Source organism: Halichoeres trimaculatus, unplaced genomic scaffold, assembly GCF_033239565.1.
Source record: "Halichoeres trimaculatus isolate MK-OKI-2021-1 unplaced genomic scaffold, fHalTri1.1 fHalTri1_scaffold_7, whole genome shotgun sequence".
Classification (NCBI taxonomy): domain Eukaryota; kingdom Metazoa; phylum Chordata; class Actinopteri; order Labriformes; family Labridae; genus Halichoeres; species Halichoeres trimaculatus.
In genome coordinates, this window is record NW_027437185.1 from 32,042,764 (window position 1) to 32,062,168 (window position 19,405).

At 40.0% G+C, this 19,405-nt stretch overlaps 1 protein-coding gene across 2 annotated transcripts; it reads right to left on the minus strand.

The window, feature by feature from the left end:
• Positions 1 to 787: 787 nt before the first annotated feature.
• Positions 788 to 19,081, minus strand: bod1l1 (biorientation of chromosomes in cell division 1-like 1). 2 transcript variants are annotated; one of them, XM_074674375.1, is made up of 29 exons: positions 18,820 to 19,081; positions 16,655 to 16,779; positions 16,377 to 16,567; positions 15,676 to 16,143; positions 15,397 to 15,546; positions 15,109 to 15,260; positions 13,395 to 13,491; positions 12,949 to 13,075; positions 12,807 to 12,861; positions 10,926 to 12,717; positions 10,763 to 10,833; positions 10,180 to 10,375; positions 8,112 to 8,155; positions 7,972 to 8,023; positions 7,831 to 7,895; positions 7,657 to 7,741; positions 7,487 to 7,545; positions 7,311 to 7,386; positions 7,160 to 7,197; positions 6,866 to 7,007; positions 6,516 to 6,595; positions 6,295 to 6,421; positions 6,044 to 6,102; positions 5,310 to 5,376; positions 5,090 to 5,169; positions 4,862 to 4,961; positions 4,483 to 4,612; positions 4,111 to 4,182; positions 788 to 1,055 (listed from the first exon to the last, which is right to left on the minus strand). In XM_074674375.1, the coding sequence occupies exons 1-29, from the start codon at positions 18,934 to 18,936 to the stop codon at positions 932 to 934; spliced, it is 4,941 nt and encodes a 1,646-aa protein (XP_074530476.1). In that variant the 5' UTR covers positions 18,937 to 19,081; the 3' UTR covers positions 788 to 931. The 2 variants fall into 2 exon arrangements, with proteins under 2 accessions (XP_074530476.1, XP_074530475.1); XM_074674374.1 differs by having other exon boundaries at positions 12,804 to 12,861.
• Positions 19,082 to 19,405: the final 324 nt, after the last annotated feature.

Here is a 19,405-nt window from a genome sequence, read left to right on the forward strand (position 1 = left end):
AACGTTTGAGACATAATACGGGCGAATTAAAGAAAAAAAACTGTTTATGAGAAGAATAACCAAAGATTTCAGACTCCAGGCTCTGGAAAAACAAAAACAGAACTTTGGATGTGACAGAAATTCTTGGGAAATAAATTTGATCAGAAATCCTGAAAAAATGAAGCATTATTCTTTTTTTTTTTTTTAATTTATGAAACAAATGTCTTTGACTGGACATGAAGGAGAGATATCTACTACAGTTGTATTCATATACAGTAACTGGTTGTTCTAAAACAGTACAAATGACTACATTGACTCTACTTCAACAGTGAGAAACAGCTCTGTGTCTTGTTTCAAGGAAGATTCAGTTCATGAAAAGCAGGTTTTTCTAACCTCTGTCTACTTCTGCTATAAATAAAGAAAATCTCTCCTGTGTGTGTCAAAGTATAAAAGCAAAAACTTAAAAAAAACAGGAGTAAAAACATCCTTTCATTCACAGAATGAGTAATAACAAAATTCACGATAATCAATCACAGTGAATTTGAAGCATTAGACCACGCTGAATGTGTAACAGGGATTTCTGTTTCAGTCATCACTCTGGCCAACGTCAGTTCAGCCTCTTATCTGAAAGCTGCACATTAGGCCTCTGATTGGCCAGAAACACACGGACTCAGCGAGCATTACTGAATAAACCCAGGAATGATGATCCGAACCATATGGGCGTAGCGCAGTAGAAGGTATTCCAGGAGGATTTCTACACAGATCCTCAGGTTTACACTCAGCTATCAGAGCAGAGTGTGTAATACTAACCAGAGCTTTTCAATAACCCACAGTCAATGAAGCAGAAACAGATTTATGTGCACAACGACTCGATGCAGAGGCTCCTCGGCCCCCGACAACACAACTGACTTGGATTCGGAGAGTGGAGAAAAATATCGGTGTCTGAGGTTTTTCAGCGTTTGGCTCTCTTCGACGGGGGCTCCTCTGATTTCTGTCCTCCCCGCGTCCGCACAGCAGGGGGGCTGGCCTCCCTCTTGCGGCCCCCCTTCGCGGCTGCCGCCTGGCCCCTGGTCCCGCTGCGAGACGGAAACAAGGAGCAAGTGTCAGAGCGTTTGTCTCAAGTGTCGTGTTTGAGGCGCGGTGAAAATTTGTCTTTAGTGATTCACGAGTTATTCATGAGACGTGTTGCAACAACCAAGTGCTCGAAGGGGAAAAGAGAAAAATAGACACGAGAAAGACTTTTATATACTTCCAACTAAACTCTGCAAAATAAACACACTTAGGTCAAATGAAAAATGAATTAGAGCCCGACCGATTAATCGGGCCGATTATAGCGTGTCACTGATTAATCAACATCGGCCAAAATTTTTGCTCCGTGGAGATTCTGTCTCTGCTGCTCCTGTGTATTAATTAATATAAGGCTACTACACAGTGTCTCACTTCATAATAGTGTTGTGTGAATCATGAACGAATCGTTCAATACCTGAGAATCACTTTACTGACTCGAGAATCATGATTCTTCGCCCAAAATGACTCATTTACTGACTCAGTACAAAGCTCACGGTGGCCCAGCCCCTCACTCACATCACGGAGAATAGCTGGTACGTAGAATGGGTCAACTCACAGTGTATACGGGTCATTAACTCACCCACAGTACATACGGATCACTAACTCACTCACAGTATGACTCAAAGCACATCCGAGTCACTCGCTAGCTCGAACGTACGTAGCATGGCCCGACTCTTAGCACATACCGGTCGCACTAACTTGTTATATTTATCTAATTTAATGTTATTTTATTTGTGAGTTAGAAAAATAAAAGTTTCTTCAATATATGTTAGAGGTAGACCGATATATCGGCTGGCCGATATATCGGGCCGATATTTGGACATTTGTCTCTATCAGCCATCGGCCATCGGCCGTATTTTCTTTTAAAAAGCCGATTTTTGATCCGTTGTATAAAATGACGCAATTTTTGATCAGGCACAAAAAAGATGAGCACCTCAAACTTGTGGAACCACTTGGATACATTACATACTTTTGTTCAAATTATATTAAAAAGTTTAAATTTCTTTTTTGACATTTTAAGAAGAGTGTGAATGTTTACTAATGCTTGTTACATTGTGTGTTTACTCAGACAAAATATTTCATTGTTTTGAAAGCTGAATAAATGTTCAGAGGACTGGACACGACTTGTTGTAATAGATTTCTTTTAGTTGCTCAGAAATTTCTGCGTTTCACAAAAATGTGATAAATATATATTTATTTAACAATCGGCCTGAATATCAAATTGGAAAAATCAGCTATGCATATCGGCATCGGCTGCCCAAATTTGGAAAGCATCCGCATCGGCATCGGCCCCCAAAAAAACCATATCGGTCGACCTCTAATATATGTTGATCTTACACTTTTTTTCACACTGGAGTGTATTAATTGTCCTTTTCAGTCATTTCGCTGGTATGAATCTCTCTGAAATATAGATTTCTATGCACTTTGTGGGTAACTGACTCGAGTGACTCAAATGACTCAAAAACCCGATTCAGTTTGGTGAGTGACTCATTTAAACCCAACTCAGTAAAAAGAATCGAGTTACCCATCACTACTTCATAATGCCATGCAGGATTAACCTGGGCTTATAAATTCACAAGTTATTGTTTTGGTTGAAATTATTTTTGAAAATGTTTTATTGTATTTTGTTGTAATTGTATTTAGTGCATGTTTCGAAAGCAGCTACATTGTTACTTAAAATCTAGTTTAGTCCCATGCATTAAATGGAGGATGGAACTTTTCAATAGCTAGTTATAATTTGTGTTCATAAACAGTATTTATCCTGTGTATATCAATGAATTTATTATATCAGTCGATACATCGGATATCGGCTTCTTTTTGCCCCCAGTATCGGTATCGGCATCGGCCCCAAAAATCCCATATCGGTCGGGCTCTAAAATGAATCAACTTAAAGATAACTCAAATATGTGGAACAGGAAATTGATCTGCTCCTTCATGTGTGTACATTTTCGTGGAAAAGGAGAGACTTTGAGTGATATGACTTGTGTTGCGATTTTAAAAGTTTGACTTATGATGTAGATGAAAAGACAAAAAAGACCTTTAAAGATCTTTAAAGATGTATTTGTGAATACTTTGTCCTTAAATATCTGTATCCTTTGATATGAATAACAACAAATGAAAAAAAAAAACAAAGTTAACTAGACCTCCACCAAGCATATTGTGATTGTCACACAACACTTTAGTCCTACTTTAATGTTATACTCCCTTTCAGCAGACTGTCTGCTACAATTTGGGGTTAGTTGCAGGTTTGTATGATAATTTGTTACCTAACAGCGTTAAAAATTATGATGACCCAGTACATATTTCATATTCCAGATCTCAGTATCCAGAATATTGCCAGGATCTGGATCGTACTTTTACATCTGTCAGAAATAATGGTGACCTTGTCTTGTATTGTTTTGCAAAGTAATCTGACCATTTATTGTGGAGTTATATACACATATGGTGAAAACAGCCCTATCTCATAATAATAAAGAATCTTTCAAAAAAAGTCCTGGATCCAGACGGTGATCCAGATCACCTCCAAAATTTAATCACTTCTTCCTTATCCCATTTTGGACATTTCCTGAAAATTTCATCAAGATCTGTTGGTAACTTTTTGAGTTATGTTGTTCACAAACAAAAAGATAAACTCTCCCAAAACATAACCTCCTTGGCGCAGGTAATGATGTTAAAAGTATTAAAAACAGCCTTTAGAAGCCACACTGAATTAATAAATTTGAATTATCTGAGATGAAATAAGACCCAGAGAGTTCAAAGAGCTTCCCGTCTCACATAGGACAAAGATTGAGCATTTAAATCAGATCCTACACACTGATCTTCAACCTGTACCTGTACCTGTGCTGTAACCCCAGATGTTTAATGTACCTACCTTCAAAACACAGCTTAGGCCATGCAAAATGATTTGCTGTTTTTATTTGTGGGGGTAACACCTGAAAAATATTTTTCAGATTCCAGGAAAGCTTTTGGTAAAATGTTCTCTTTCACAGAGCAGTCGGGTTTTGGTCTCATTCCCCTTTGAGCCTGTTTCGTTCTGCTCAACCATCAATGAGACAAACTCACCGCGTGCCAGCTGCGGTCTCCTCTTTACCGCTCTGTCGGCTCGCCCGGGTGGACGGTTTGCTTGGCTTGTTTCTGAGGAGAAATGAAAACAAATATGAAACAACAATTGTTGCTTTGGTGCGAGATTTTCCCTGCTTTTCTTTAATAGGATGTGACAGCCGTGATGCTGCTGCAGGGTGTGAACTGCAGCTTTCAGGTTCACTCAGTGCTCAGAGACAGGATGTCACGCCTGTTAGTAAACTGTTGACTTTGAACAACGACAAAGTTGTTTTTGATTTTTTAAATCAAACCTTTAAAACTTGAATCCATGCCTAAATTGAAGTCAGTATTATTGCTATGAAGTTTGTTTTTTGTTTTTGGCTTTGAAGCTACCTTTCAGCCTCCAGGCGAGATGCTGCTCGTGTGGTCGCTCTGGTCGCAGTTCCTTTCTCCTCTCCGTCACCATCCTCCTCGTCCTCTTCATCATTCTGCTCACTGTCTTCTGCCTTTTTGTCTTTTTTATCTGCAGAGGGTTGTGATATCAAAAAAATATTGATTCATTTCCTCTTAGACAGTAACCGGAATTTGAAATGATCAAAAAGTCTTTTTTTTTATATTAATTTATGATCAAAGCATGAGCCATGACGAGGAACAAACCCACATAGTCATTATGTGCTCACTGTTGTTAGAGAGTCTTATTTCTCACTGATATTCTACCAACATGCTCTCCAAACAGCAGTGTAAAACTAAAACAGTAACTCTTCTTCCTCACCTGTTTCCTCTGTGGTTGCTGCTGCTGCTTTTGAGGGCCGTCCCCTCCGACCGGGTCTCTTTGGGGTCGTCTCCTGGTCCTCTCCTGGTTCCTCCTCAACCTGGAAAGCAGACAACAAAGAAAATTAAAAGTCAGTGACAGCAGTGACAGTCTGAAAAGAGTAGTTATTTTTTAATCAGTTTTTTAAGCGTCCATAATTTTTTTTTTTCATTTTTCTATTTCACACACATCATCTGGGTTCTCCTTGCTGCTTGTCTCCTCTTTGGTTTCCTGATTAGCTTCTGCCTGGCTCTCAGACTGAGAAGAACCTGGCCAATGAAGAATATCAATACAACAAATTATAGACTCATACATCTATATAATTACTACATAAATCATAAATTTAAGAAAAAGTAATGTCTGATCCATCTGTTAAGCTCTGTTTAAGTGTGAGAGTGTGATTTTTCACCACTGTCTGAGGCAGGTTGATCTTTCTGACCGTTGTCTGTATTCGTTTCCCCCTCAGCTGAGGTTTCCTGTACAAACATTATTAAAACACATAAGAACACAGGAGTATATTTATTTATTTATTGAACTGTATGTATGTATGTGGTTATATTCATTCTATTTTTTAAATACAATTTTTTATTTATTAATTTGCTTACAAAGGGTGCTTGTGTTTTTACGGTTTGTACAGTTGTTAAGGATAGTTATAATAATAATAATAATAATAATAATAATAATTATTATTATTATTATTATTATAACAATGATAATTTGAAATAATATTTAAACTTTATTTTTTGCACTTTTCAAAGGCAATGTTGAAGAAAACTATATATATATATATATATATAATTTTTATTATTATTATTATTTATATAACAATGATTATTTGAAATAGTTAACTTTATTTTTAGCACTTATCAAAGGCAATGTTTGAGAAAAAAAAAAAAAAAAAAAAAAATATATATATATATATATATATATATATATATATATATATATATATATATATATATATATATATATATATATATATATATATATATATATATATATATATATATATATATATATATATATATATATATATGAAAACCACCACTAAATCAAGGAAAGGAAAACATCAGAAAAATAAATGAAAAGATTTTAAAAAAAGATGGATGATGAATCAGTGTTCAGGTGATGATGAACTCTTACCTCCACAGTTTCCTCCATTTCTTCAGACCTTTTCCTCTTGAGTGCTGGTTCACCTGGAACTGAAATGATATCACTAGTTTTAGACACAAAAACCATCCAGAAAATCATTCATAAACTTTAACTTGTAGCAAAACCGGCAGCATTATTTATGTCTGTGAATTTTACATCTCAGCTTTTGGAGTTTAATTTATTTTTACCCAGTCCTGTTAATGTGTGCAGTTATTTAGCCAAAGGATTTCTGTGAAACAAACCTGTATCTGTGGTTTCTTTGGAGTCTTCACCTCCTGCAGCTTCACTTTCTTCACCAACAGGAGATGACAGATCCCCCTGACCTCCTTCTTGTCCAGTCGTCTTTGGATCAGTGTCTTCCTCAGTTCTCTGCAGATTAGAGGAATATGACATAAGGTAAAGCGAACACACACTTAAGTTAGGGTGTAATGATGATCAGTTTCTCTCTGCATGTGTAACACACCACTTGGGTCTCCGCTGGTTGCTTTGATGAGTTTTTGTCCGTGCTCTTCTCGTCTTTATTTTCATCCTTCTTCTGATCATCTGAAATTAAAAATAACAACAACAGCATCGCAAGAGTCAGAGAAATGCTCAAAGTGCTTCATTTTGTTGGCTTGTTGAGGGAAGGACAACTTGCAAAATCTGGAAAATCTGAGTTCACAATAAAAGTGATTTATAGCCAGACAGTTTGCCAACGATAGTAATAAAGAATCCTCAAAAATCCTACATAAATAAAAACACACAGTTCATGTTTTTTTCCATCACTTGGACAATGACACGTTCTTCAACGTCTAATAGTTTCAGAGACCTTACCAAGAACTTTGTTGGCTGCAGCTCCTGATCGTCTTCTCCCACGGCTCGGAGTCTCCACCGGTTTCTCCGCCTCCTCTGTGGTTTTGGACGATCGACCCCTACGTGGGGTTTTCACCTCCACGGTCTTATCCTGATCAGCTTCCTAGGAATTATAAAGAAATCAGCATAAATCCAGAGGAAACAAACAGTAACAAATTATTCTGTGAGAGTGTTTCTTTAAGTTGTGGTGGATTTATTTATACTTTTGTAAACGATAACTGTGAGAGAGTTGATGTTCGTAAAAGCAGAACTTACCTCTGCTGATGGTTGCTCTCTACTCTCCTTTACCTCATCTGGTAAGTAGAAAAAAATGAATGTTAAAACACTCTTTTTCAGAGAAATAAAAACAAAAACAATCGTCTAATTTTTCTAAAATCTCAAACTAAAATAACTTCAGATACTTCACCTGATTCTTGCACTGTTTCTACTTTCTGAATGGACAGCTTTCGTTTACGTCTTCCCCTCCCCTCTGTCTTCTCCTCCTGCAGAGAAAGAAGAACAAAAAAAACTGTTACGACTGAGGGAGTTAACATTTAATGCAAATGCAAAAACAGGATTAAAAAGGAGACCCTGCAGCGTCACCTTTTCTGACAGGTCGGACGCCTTCTCATCGTCCTGGCTGTCTGTGCTGGAGACGTTACCTGAAAAAAGGAAACAGACAAAAACCACAGAGGTTTAAGACACCGACAGCGGAGGAATGAAGAGAATCATAAAACAAAAAGTTGAGTTTATTTCCAGAGAGAACGACTCACTGGTTTGATGGACTAGCTTTAACTGAGGTCTCTCAGATCCACTTCCTGTCGCCTCCACAGTCTGATCCGGCTTGACAGACTCCACCTGAACATGTAGACAAGTCTGACCATTAAAAACTTGGATGTGGATTTACTTTTTTTGAAAATCTAGCTCAGGGGATTATCAACACTCACATTTTGAATATCACTTTTATTCGTCTGGAAATTTTCCTCCTCTTCTGACTTCCTCTCGGCTTCACCTGGTGGTTATTTTGTTTCATTAAAATATGTGAATAGGTTTTACATGATATAATAACACTTGATTTAAGCACTTACTTTTCTCTACATCCATCTGTGCGTGGGTTTCATCAGCATCCATTTGCTCTACCTGTTTATCAAAAACACAAATCACAGTTTTAGCTCCATTTAACACTTTTTAAACTTTTTAAGTTTTTGAATAATGTTAGATTTCTCACCTCAGGGCTGGTTTTTGTGTCTGCAACATCTGGCTCACTTTGCTCTGAGGTAAAGATAAAAAACTGAAGTTAATACTCAAGACAAGGGAGCCTAACTCTTACATTCAGATTCAGACAACTTTATTAATCTGTGTGGAGCAGCTTGTACAAGACAGATACAAAAAAAAACAGAGACAAAGATGAGTTGACATAAAAGCAGCAGTAAAAACTACACAAGGAGTTAAAAGTGAAGAACATGCATAAGACTAAACTAGATGGGCACTGTTAAAAGTTAGTCTATAAATCAGGTAAAAGATAGATGAGAGATAAGCAGCGCCAAGATAAAAGATTGTTAAAGAAGCATTCAGTAGCAACGCTATGAAGGCAACAAGCAGAATTCTTTGAACAGTATATGAGTAGAAGAGGCTAAAATATTCTCAGCCTTTCTGAGTGTCTGCTGGTTGCAAAATGAGTTTAAAGGTCCCATATTATGCAAAAATCACTTTATTAAGTCTTAGTGAAATTTGTGGGTCTTTGGCTTTCCTCCCAGCCCACAAAATGTGATATTTAATGACAAAACCTGTACTTAGTAGTGCTTGTGAATGTAAAATCCTGACCTAAAACGAGCTGTTTGGAATTTCCGGGGTTTGCCGACGTCAGCGATTCCCTTTTTTGACCAATCAGGAGCAAGTCTGACCTGATTGGTCCACCGGAGAAGATACCCCGGAACCATCTCTCCAGCAGCAGGGAGGAGAATGCCAAGGTCGAAGAGCCATCACTGCTCTGTTTTTGGCTGTAAACAGCCACATAGTTCCATGCACAAGCTTCTCATCTCGGAAGAAGACAAGACTGAGTGGCTAGAGTTCATTTATCAGGAAATGTGCCAGCTACACTCAGTAAAACTGTGCATGTGCGTGCTAGTCACTTCACGGCTGACTGCTTTTCCAACTTTGGACAGTCCAACAGAGGGCTAGTGAATAGACTGGTCCTGAATCCAGGCGCATTACCAACCATCCACCAACAAACCTGGGACCCTGGAAATGTGAGTATTTTAAATGCTTTGTGCTGTGGAGCAGATGTTAGAGCTTTTCCTCAGTGTCCCCCCTGTCTCTGTGTTAGCTTCAGGATGCTAACTTTAGCTGCAGTTGGCCTGTTGGTTAAGCCTGTAGTGTTAGGGTAAACCAGCTTCGCTGTTTTCTAAACATAGTGAACTCGGAGCTCGTGGCGCTGCTCTCAGTGATGCAGTGGAGCGGTATCAGCGGTGGCTCATTTACATATGCAGGCCACGCCCACTAAATCAGAGCGTTCTGAACAGAGGGGCTATGAGAGCCTGGAAACAATGCTGCTGTGCTTGATTTATTGGCTTTTTGGACCAAAACATGTTACTACCATTTCATGAAGACATCAATGATCCATATCAAACTGCAGAACAGGAGCAGAATATGGGACCTCTAAAGCCGCGTTTCCACCGAGCAGTCTGGGTCGGTTTGTCTCGGTACGGTGCGCTTTTAGCGGCGTTTCCACAGACTCATCCCGGGACGGATCCCTAAAAACCGAGACGAGCCCTCCCACTTTTTTAGGACCCTTTTGTATGGGTGCCAGACTGAGCCGATCTGCTTGCGGGAGGTGGAGCAACACACTGCAGACGGTTGATTGGTCAAAAGAATCGTCACTCACCCCGACAGTGGCTGCATTTCTCCTGGTGGCACACAGACTTCTCTGAAACGAAGCTTGATTGCACTTTGTAACAGAGAGTTACATGAAAATCACAGAGAGGACGAAATGCTGCATGTCTTCCATCCGTGCTCTTTTTTTACTGTGTCGCGTTTTCTTCTTTGTTGGATTTAATCGCGGGGTAAGCTGCTACGGCGTCGCACTATTGTTTACCAGCTGTGGCTTCCGGCATGCGGCTTACACGCCGCCCACCACGAGAGGGCACAGTTTGCTGTGGAAACGCAAACGGGATCAGACTTAACTGTCCCAAACCGTACTGAACCGTACTGAACCGACCCGTACTGCTTGGTGGAAACGCAGCTTAAATCTCTCTGTTTTACACTAGTTATTTTAGAACAGATTTCAAAGCACTTACCTTGTTTACCAGAGTCTGTTTGGGTGGGAACAGAAACCGTGACTGCGCTTTCTGCTTTGTCTTCTTTGACCTCTTCTGATTCAGGAAGTTCACTTTCTTTGAGGGAAGCTGGTTCTGCATCAGGATGAGTCTCTGCGGTATTTGCCTCCTCTTCATTTAACGGTATTTGGCCTTCACTGGCGGGAGTGTTCACCTCCTACGATAAGACAGAGAAGGGATTTTACTTCACAGAATTATAGAAACGTGAAAGATTAACATTAATTTTAAGCATTTTGGATCCAAAAGAAGCTCACAGCTGGAAATAAGGGCTGGAGCTATCGAATATTCCTGAAAATTCCACTGATTAATCGAATAAAACAAATTGTTGTTTAGTTAAAGAAAGCAAAAAACAGATAAGAAAAACAGACACATTAAAAAAACACTTAAAATAGTTAAAAGCAAATAAAAGGGAATAAGATCGGGCAAAGAAACTAAGTCTCGCCGAGATTAAAAGCCTAAGAATAAAAACGGGTTTTAAGATGCTCCTTAAAAGGGGAGGTTTGCAGACACATTACAAATACAAAAAATAATCTTTTTATCGTACCTGCACAATAACAGACTGAGATGTTTCAACCATCTCCACTTCCATTTTTTTCTCTGGGGTTTCAGATAAATCTGTGAGAGACAGAGAAATATGTCTATTGGAAGAAATACTCTGACAAAGGCAGTTATTTGTGAGCAATTTACCATCATTGTTCCACACATACCTGCAGATTTTGGGTGTTCAGGCTCAACAGTTTGTTGAGATGTGACCACTGACGGCTCCGTAGCTGTAAACGATGACTCAGCATCTGTGTGTGTCACCATGTGCTGCTGCTCTTCTTCTCTAACTTCAGCGGTCTCCATCATTTCAGCAGCAGCCTGGTTCGTCTCTGGCTCTGCTCTCTCGTCTTGGCAGATTAAGGTGGAGGTCACGGTGCTGTCTGGATCCATGGAGAGCAGAGTCAGAGCTGCTTCCTTCATCTTCATATCAACATCCTGCATCTCGGGCGTCGACTCCACTAGGTCGCTCTCCTGCGGAAGTCTCGCCTCCGCCGAGGTGCAAACGTCCATGAGAGTCAGCAGAGCGTCAGCCTCGGCGGGAACAGCCGGCATATCGCCAAGCCGTGACTCTGTTTCCCCCTCGGGTGGCTCAGGTGTGATGTCGCTCAGCGCGTCGCAGGTGTCGTCGGAGAAGGAGGTGGTGATGGTGGTGGTGATGGGGTCAGAGTCCGTGCTGGCGTCCTGGAGGAGCGAGGGTTTCTTCAGTGGCTCCTCTGCTTCGAGGCTCTGGGACTTTGAAGACTTCTCCAGTTTGTCTTCTCGAGGTGTTTTCTTCTCTGCTCGGCTGTCGTCTTTCTTTTCAGGACCTTTATCTTTCTTTTCCGTTTTTTTCTTGACACTCTTTGTTTCTGATTTCTCCGGTTGAGCTTCCTCTGAGACTTTCTTCTGCTCTTTGGCACTGACCTCTTTTTTCTTCTCAGGCTTGCTGACAGATGCACCTCCCGTACTTTTCACTTCTGAACTCTGAGTTTTATTATCCACCTTTGATGGCAGGAGAGTCTTTGCTTCCTCTTTTGATTTAGTTTTGGATTTCTCCAAAATCTTTCCTTTTTCTGTTGATTTGATCCTCTTTAGATCTTTTTCACTTTCAGAGCCGGACTTAGTCGACTTCTGGCTGTCTGGGTCTGCTCTAGCCTTCTCCTTCTCGATGTCTTTAGATCTGGGTTTGTCTCCTGGCCTGTCCTCGGTGTGGCTCTTTGACCTCTTCAGCACTTCCTTGGAGTGTTTCTCTTTCTTCTTGCTGCTGTCAGACCCTGTGGGCTCCATGTCGGATCGATCCTCAGATGAGCCGGTTGAATCTGGGCGGATCAGCTGCTTCAAATCCCCTTTAGCTGAACTTTTCTCTCCTTTGACCTTTTCCTTTTCTTTGCTCTTATCTTTCTCCTTTTCTCTGATTTTCTCTTTGTCCTTCTCCACTTTGACAGCATCCAGAGATTTTGTCTTCTTGAGTAAAGCATCTTTCTGACTCTCGTCTACCTGGCCTTCTGACAAAGACAGCCTCCCGTCTCTTGAAACTGACGCTGTTTTCTTCTCACTTTTAATCTTCAGCTTCTTCTCTCCTTTCTCTTCAGAGGAAACTTTAACAGCAGCTCCGTCCTTCGTCTGAGACTCGTCCGCCTGATGCTCTGACTTCTTCTCCTGCTTCTGTTTGAGGAGCTTGGCACGTTCGTCTGAGATGCTGCGTTCTTTGTCTTTGCGCTCTTTGGAGAGGAGATCTTTGCGGGAGAACCGGTCGAATTTCCCCACAGAGCGTTGTCTCAGGGCCTCCTGGGATCCTTGCTCCAGCTCCAGGATGAAGGAGTGTGTCCGGTTCTTGTCCGGCAGCTTCTTGGCTTCACTGGAGTCTTCAGAGATGCTGCCGCTTGCTCTTCTGTGCCTTTCATCAGACGACGCAGACTCTGACAGATTTCTGATCAGTTTGGGTTGTGGGGTTTTTACAGCTGTGGACTTCACCTCCTTGTCAAAAAACACAAAAATTTCCCCTTAGAAATACAACAATGCCTGAGAGGAAATCTGTTTCGTCCATGACAAGCTAAACCTACCACCTTCTTGGCTCCGTCTGCGTCTACTTTCTTTTTGATGGAAACATCAGCCTCTTTCCTGGAGAACAAAAAAGATTCATGACGCAAGTTTGTCAGACTCTTCATATCACTCCTTGAGTCAGAATTCAAGTTTCTGATTCCCTACCTCGAGTCGAGCTTCCTCTTCCTGCTTAGAGCCATTTTCTTCTCCAGAACCTTCCTTTCTTTGCGAGCCTCTTTGGCTCTGGGGCCCTCGAGGCCAGCAGAGTCTCCACTCTTTTGTTTTTTGTGATCTGTACAAGAAATGAAGGTGATGAATGATTTTACTCCATCTGTTCTTTATCATCCTAAAATCTTACTGAAACTCTGGCCTTTAACTTAAATCTGTAAAGTTTGAAGTAGTTTGGACAAATGGAAGAGCCTTAAAATTAGAAAGTGACATCTTTACATATAATCTTTGACTAGTTTTGCCTTGAAGAAAGTAAATTGGTCAAAGGTTCAGGCAACAAGTCCCAACTCTTTGTGCAGTGGCGAGGACACTAAAAGATGACAAAAGAGCGGAAATAATCAAACATGAGGATGAGAAGAAACACTAAGTAAAGTCTGTTATACCTTGTTCCTCAGCCAGTAGAGCTTTTTGTTTCATCTTGACTTCCATCCGCTCTCGGTTCTGTTGTCTCTTCAGCAGACGTTCCTCTTTGTCCTTTGCCTGTGGTGGATGAAAACAGAGACAGTGAGGATCTGAACTGACCATCAAAACTGTTGTCAAAGTTTGTGATTTTTCTGATTTTTGGATGTAAGCGAGTACATTTATTATGATTCAGCAGTTTAGCACTAACTGAAGTTATTTATTCTCAACATAAGTTCTCCATTTCCCCTTTTGACCTCTACTCCATTTCATTCAAAGGTCCCATATTATGCAAAAATCACTTTTAGTGAAATTTGTGGGTCTTTGGCTTTCCTCCCAGCCCACAAAATTTGATATTTAATGACAAAACCTGCACTTAGTAGGGCTTCTAAATGTAAAATCCTGACCTAAAAGGAGCTGTTTGGAATTTGGGGATTTGCCGACTTCAGCGATTCCCTTTTTTGACCAATCAGGAGCAAGCCTGACCTGATTGGTCCACCGGAGCAGATACTCCCAGCTGGCTGTAAACAGCCACATAATTCCATACACAAGCTTCCCATCTCAGAAGAAGACAAGACTAAGTGGTGAGAGTTCATTCATCAAGGAAATGTTCCAGCTACACTCAGTAAAACTGTGCATGTGTGTGCTAGTCACTTCACAGCTGACTGCTTTTCCAACTTTGGACAGTCCAACAGAGGGCTAGCGCATAGACTGGTCCTGAATCCAGGCACATTACCAACCATCCTCCAACAAACCTCGGACCCTGGAAATGTGAGTATTTTAAATGCTGTGGAGTTGATGTAAGAGCTTTTCCTCAGTGTCCCCCCTGTCTCTGTGTTAGCTTCAGGATGCTAACTTTAGCTGCAGTTAGCCTGTTGTTTTGGCCTGTAATGTTACGGTAAACCAGCTTCGCTGTTTTCTAAACATTGTGCACTCGGAGCTTGTTGCACCGCTCTCAGTGATGCTGAAGAGCGGGGTGGTATCAGCAGTGGCTCATTTACATATTAAGGCCACGCCCACTAAATCAGAGCGTTCTGAACAGAGGGGCTATGAGAGCCTGGAAACAATGCTGCTGTGCTTGATTTATTGGCTTTTTGGACCAAACATGTTACTACCATTTCATGAAGACATCAATGATCCATATTAAACTGCAGAAAAGGAGCACAATATGGGACCTTTAAGATAGCCTGTAACCTGAAATATTGGTGCTGATAATCTCATTTATACGTGTGGATTACAATCAGGCATGTGTCTAGGAGGGAGACTTTTTTAAAATCACTTAAACACTCCTCACCACCCCATTACAGCTCTTTTTTACAGTCGTTGAGCGGCATTTTTTCCTTTATAAGACATTCAACCTGAAAAAACACTACCTGTGGCCTGAGTACAAAGAGCTCATCAAGCTCCACAGAAAGTAGTTCTTTCTTATCATATGGTAATGTTTACTGTTGAAGGAGAAACAGGTGATGTCAAAATGCAGCTGATATGATGGCTGACCAAACAGTCTCAGTAGCAGCCACACCAAATAGCTTTAACAACTTGCTGCTTCAAATAAATCCTAGTGGTCACATGTTACACAACTATTCATTGACAGTTGTGCTTCTGACAGTTTCAGTTTGTTTTCCTGATTATATTCAGATACTTGGGTAATGTCTCCACTCTGATGGATGCTTTACTGCAGACGAAGACAGAACTTACCGCAGATCTGCGGCGCTCCTCCACCGTGACTTCATCGTCTGAGTCACTGTAGTAACGTGAATACAGGAAGGGCTTGTGGACGTAGGCCTTACGGCGAGGTTTCCGATCTTCTCGTGCATCACCTTGATTCTTCTCTGCTCCCTCACCTTGATCTGCAGAAAGAAAGTTCAACAATGCAAAAGCAAAAATTCAAACAGGAATATCCAAAGAAACATATTTGACACTTTGGAGAACAGTAAAATGTAAAAAATGTGTTTTAAGAGTCAGTAAGGTGTAGAAAATTGAGACCATCAGAAGGAAGTTCTCCCTCTTCAGAGGAATCAGACAGCTGCTCCTCATCCTCACTCTCCCCCTCGAATGAGGACAGGTCGCTGGTGTGGACGGAGCTCACTGTGATGTCGCTCAGGCCATCCAGGTCAGAGTCCTCCAAAAAGTACTCTGCAAAGCAAAAGCAAGTCAGTTTTCAACCATAATTAAATACATATCGAGTTGATTCTCTAGCATACGCAGCTTTAAATGATGATGTTTAAACATGTTACACTGCACGCTCAGAGTATGACAGCTCACCTTCCTTTATCCTCTCTCTGGCTTTCTGCTTGGCCTGACTTGTACATTTCATCAGATCTTCCTCCTGCTTCTCTTCTGTTGGTTTTCCGCTTGTTTTGTTCGCTGCTTTTTCTCTCTCCTCTTCTGTTTGCTCCTGAGCTCCTGACTCCTCTTCTTCCATCTTCACCTCCTCTTCATCTCTCCCCAGATCCACCTGCTCCTGCATGTCATCTGTCTTCACTTCTAACGCTTGGACTTCAGGCGTCACCTCTTCTGCAACCTCTGGTGTCTTTTTTTCCTGGTCGCTGTCTCCTTCCTCAACAATACTCATGCCCTCCTCGCCCTCCTCCACCACATGCATGGAGTCATCTGGAGCTTTACGTCCTCTATCTGTGCTTGAGCTGGCCCTGACGCTCGCCTCCTGATTGAGGGTGGTGATGGTGTCTAGGATGGACATGGCATCACTGGAGCCTGGAGCTGACGATGAAGCTAGGAAAATATAACCCAACGTAAAGAATATGTAAGAGTAAGAAAGACATTTAACCACTTTATCTTCGCATGGAAAGTCATTTCATTCACTTCCTTGGGTCTTCTATTTTCTGGTTTATAGGTCAAAACAGAACATCACTACAAGAAGATGGACATTTTCTGCAGTTAATGTGATACTAGCTAAAATCAGAAGCCTAAATCAGACCACAAATGTAGGACGACATTTAGCTTACCTTGCTCAGGAACGCTGCTGTCTGGTTTGATCTCTGGTAATGGCAGTGGGGGAGGCGGCTCCTCAGAACAGCTGCCTGGTGACAGAAACTCACGTACCACCCTCTCCACCTGTGGCCTGAAGATGTGATTGACTTTGGGATCTACCACCTGGGCCACAATTCTGTCCACCCCCTGCTCCAGCATCCCAGATCTAAGAGAAACAGTCGGACTTAATATGAAAAAAAAAGCTTTTTTGGCTAAAGTTAAAAATGTGTGATATTGCCATATTTCTACTTACTGTAACACCAGTTGTCTGATGTTGTTTCTGAGCTGGTTCTTGTTTAAATGAGGGCTCCATGTGTGGTTAGAGAGGTGGTTAGAGACAAAATTGTCCACTCTTTGTTTGAGGTTCAAGTAAGCTGGCTGCAAGAGAACAGAAACTGAAGGTAAGGTGAAAAAAAATCGTCTGAGCTTGATATTTAGCTTACTCATTAATCTATCCATAGTTACATATTCAGGAATTATACACAGATCCAACAGCTGTATAAAAGGCCAGGCAAAAGCTCTAATGAAATAAATAAATAAATAAAAGATAGCTTTTTTAAAGATCAGATAAGTTATAGAGAATGAATTAACATGATGAGACTAATTAGTCTTCTGTGGTGCAATGCAGACACCTGCATTCAGCTTTCTCTGCAACATAGCGTAGACAAAGGATGGGTACCGAATTAGGTACTTTTATAGGTACCAACCGAACTTTGTCAAAAATGCCGATTACCAATTAATGTAAAATCAAAAGGTATAATGTTTAGGTACCTAAATGTATCCTTGACTGTGAGGAAGTGGAAGAGTTGGCGATTTTCCTTGCTGGACATACACACAGCATTGCCAGGTTATATATTGAAGAATAAATATGTTTAACTAAAGAATAATGTTGCTTTTTTTAAGTCCCTTTCAAACTCTCTTTTACAGACTTGCCTTTATGTGATGCCGTCTATTACTGTCTTTTACCGTCTTCTAATGTCTTTTATCTCTTTCTTATTTTGTTTAACTGTTTGTTTTTCTTTCCCTTCTTTTACTCCTTTTCGTTAATTTATTAATACTATTATGTGCTATTAATTATGATTTTAACTTTTTAATGGTTCACCTTTTTAAACTCTTTTATAGATCATTTTTAGTCCTTTTTAATGGCCTTAACTCTTGCACATGTTAATTACTGTATTTTATCATCGCCACTTATTTTTTTATTATTTTGTAATTTTATCATCATTGTTCATTTCATCTTTTTATATTTTCTGACCTGATTTCTGCTTTCATCCCTTTTTTTATTGCGTTTCCTATTCTTGCTGATTTTATACTTTTTATGTTTGGTCCTCATGGTCTCTTTTTAGGCTGCATGGTTCTTGTATTGTCTGGGTTCCTATAAAGTACTATAAATTATGGAAAGGACCTTTTCACCTCATGTCTTTTTACATCGTCTCTCTCTGTTAGTCTTGATTTATGCTGTGCTTTGTGTTTTTACTTTATTGTGCTCATTGTTTGTTTGTGTTTTATTATTTTGTGCTGAATGCTGTCAAAGCACTTTGTAAACTATGTTTTTAAAATTGCTATACAAATAATTAATTAAATTAAATAAATGTGCTAAATTGAAGAATGAATATGTTTAAGTGAAAATAATATATAGTTTCTTATTAAACAAATTGATGTGCTTTAATCACATAAACACAAAAAAAGTACAGAAAATTGTTACCGTTGAGTACTGATATCAATTGCCAGGTACTGGGCATCAGTACCGTATCATTTTAAATCTGAAAGGTACCCATCCCTAGCGTAGAATTATATAACTATTATATAACTACAGAAACAATGATAATGAGTGTTGGCCAAAATTATCAAAAACACTTGCCATATTTAACAGGTTTCAGTTGTTTATGTTGAATTTACTATAAGTATACCCACAAAATGACTGAGATACCTAAAAAGTTATCATTATCCTTTATATACCATAGAATTAGGCCTCCATATGCAGATTTAGGTCATTTTCCTTATCAAAACAAAAATAAAAGTTAAAAATGAATGACTGGACCCCTCAGGTACAGTCCTCAACCCTATCCTAAAATTAGGCGAGTTGTAAAACAAACTGAGCAGATCTGTTGTGCGTTAAAATTAAAATAACTTTAGCCTATGTTGCAAAAGGAATGGTGTGTGATGACAAACCACATGACAAACTATATCAAAATAGAAACAGTAAGACTCGCTTCATCTGGCATTTGTTGTACTCAGAAATTCAGATTTTTTTCTGGGTAATGCTTTAGAGCCAAGAAGATAAATATTTTCAAATGTCAGGTGTTCTGATAAATCTGGCCATCACTGTATACATCTACATATATTATGGCAACACTAGCTAGAGCAATAACAGTCGGGACACAATATTTAACGTTATAAAGATGTTTAAACCATTACCTTTGTATCAACGTCTGCCAGGCAGTCCCTCCTGAACTGGTCGAAGAGACCCTGTGTTTTCAAATGATTGACTATCATTGAAACCAGCTGGGGATCCCCTGGTGGTAAACCAGCCATTTCTCACAGTAGATACAGTTAGCCGTTATTCGGTTGATTCAAATTATTTATATCTGTAACACATTAGAAAGGATCAGACTCAAACGCGCCAGCCCTCTGTTTTGGTAAACTTCGAAGCAGGTTGATCCGGATGTACAACTCCTCCTCTTCCGGCGACCCGGAACTGATCTTGAAGTGAGAACGTTGTTCTGAAACGTATTGTTAGGAGACACTTAAAAAAATCTGATTCATTAAAAATACATAAGGGACTGAGATAAAAGCAGGTTTAATTTCTTAATTAAAATTATAGACATTCGAACATCCCAAACGCCCCTCCTCCGGCCCTGCACTGTGTGGGTTACATGCAATGTAATCGTAGGGCGACCTCTGGTGGCATTCACCGATTGGACCTTCTAAAATCTTATTTGAAACACAAGTCCGACTTTGAATGTCAAATTTGTGACAGAGATATATTTATACCGGAATCATG

Excerpts from the sequence above, each read along its gene's own strand:
- bod1l1 (XM_074674374.1), bottom strand. The coding sequence starts at position 18,936 with ATGGCTGGTTTACCACCAGGGGATCCCCAGCTGGTTTCAATGATAGTC. Across the intron at positions 16,780-18,819 it reads TGGCAGACGTTGATACAAAG|CCAGCTTACTTGAACCTCAA; the intron begins GTAATGGTTTAA and ends GTTCTCTTGCAG. Across the intron at positions 8,024-8,111 it reads ACACAAAAACCAGCCCTGAG|GTAGAGCAAATGGATGCTGA; the intron begins GTGAGAAATCTA and ends TTTGATAAACAG.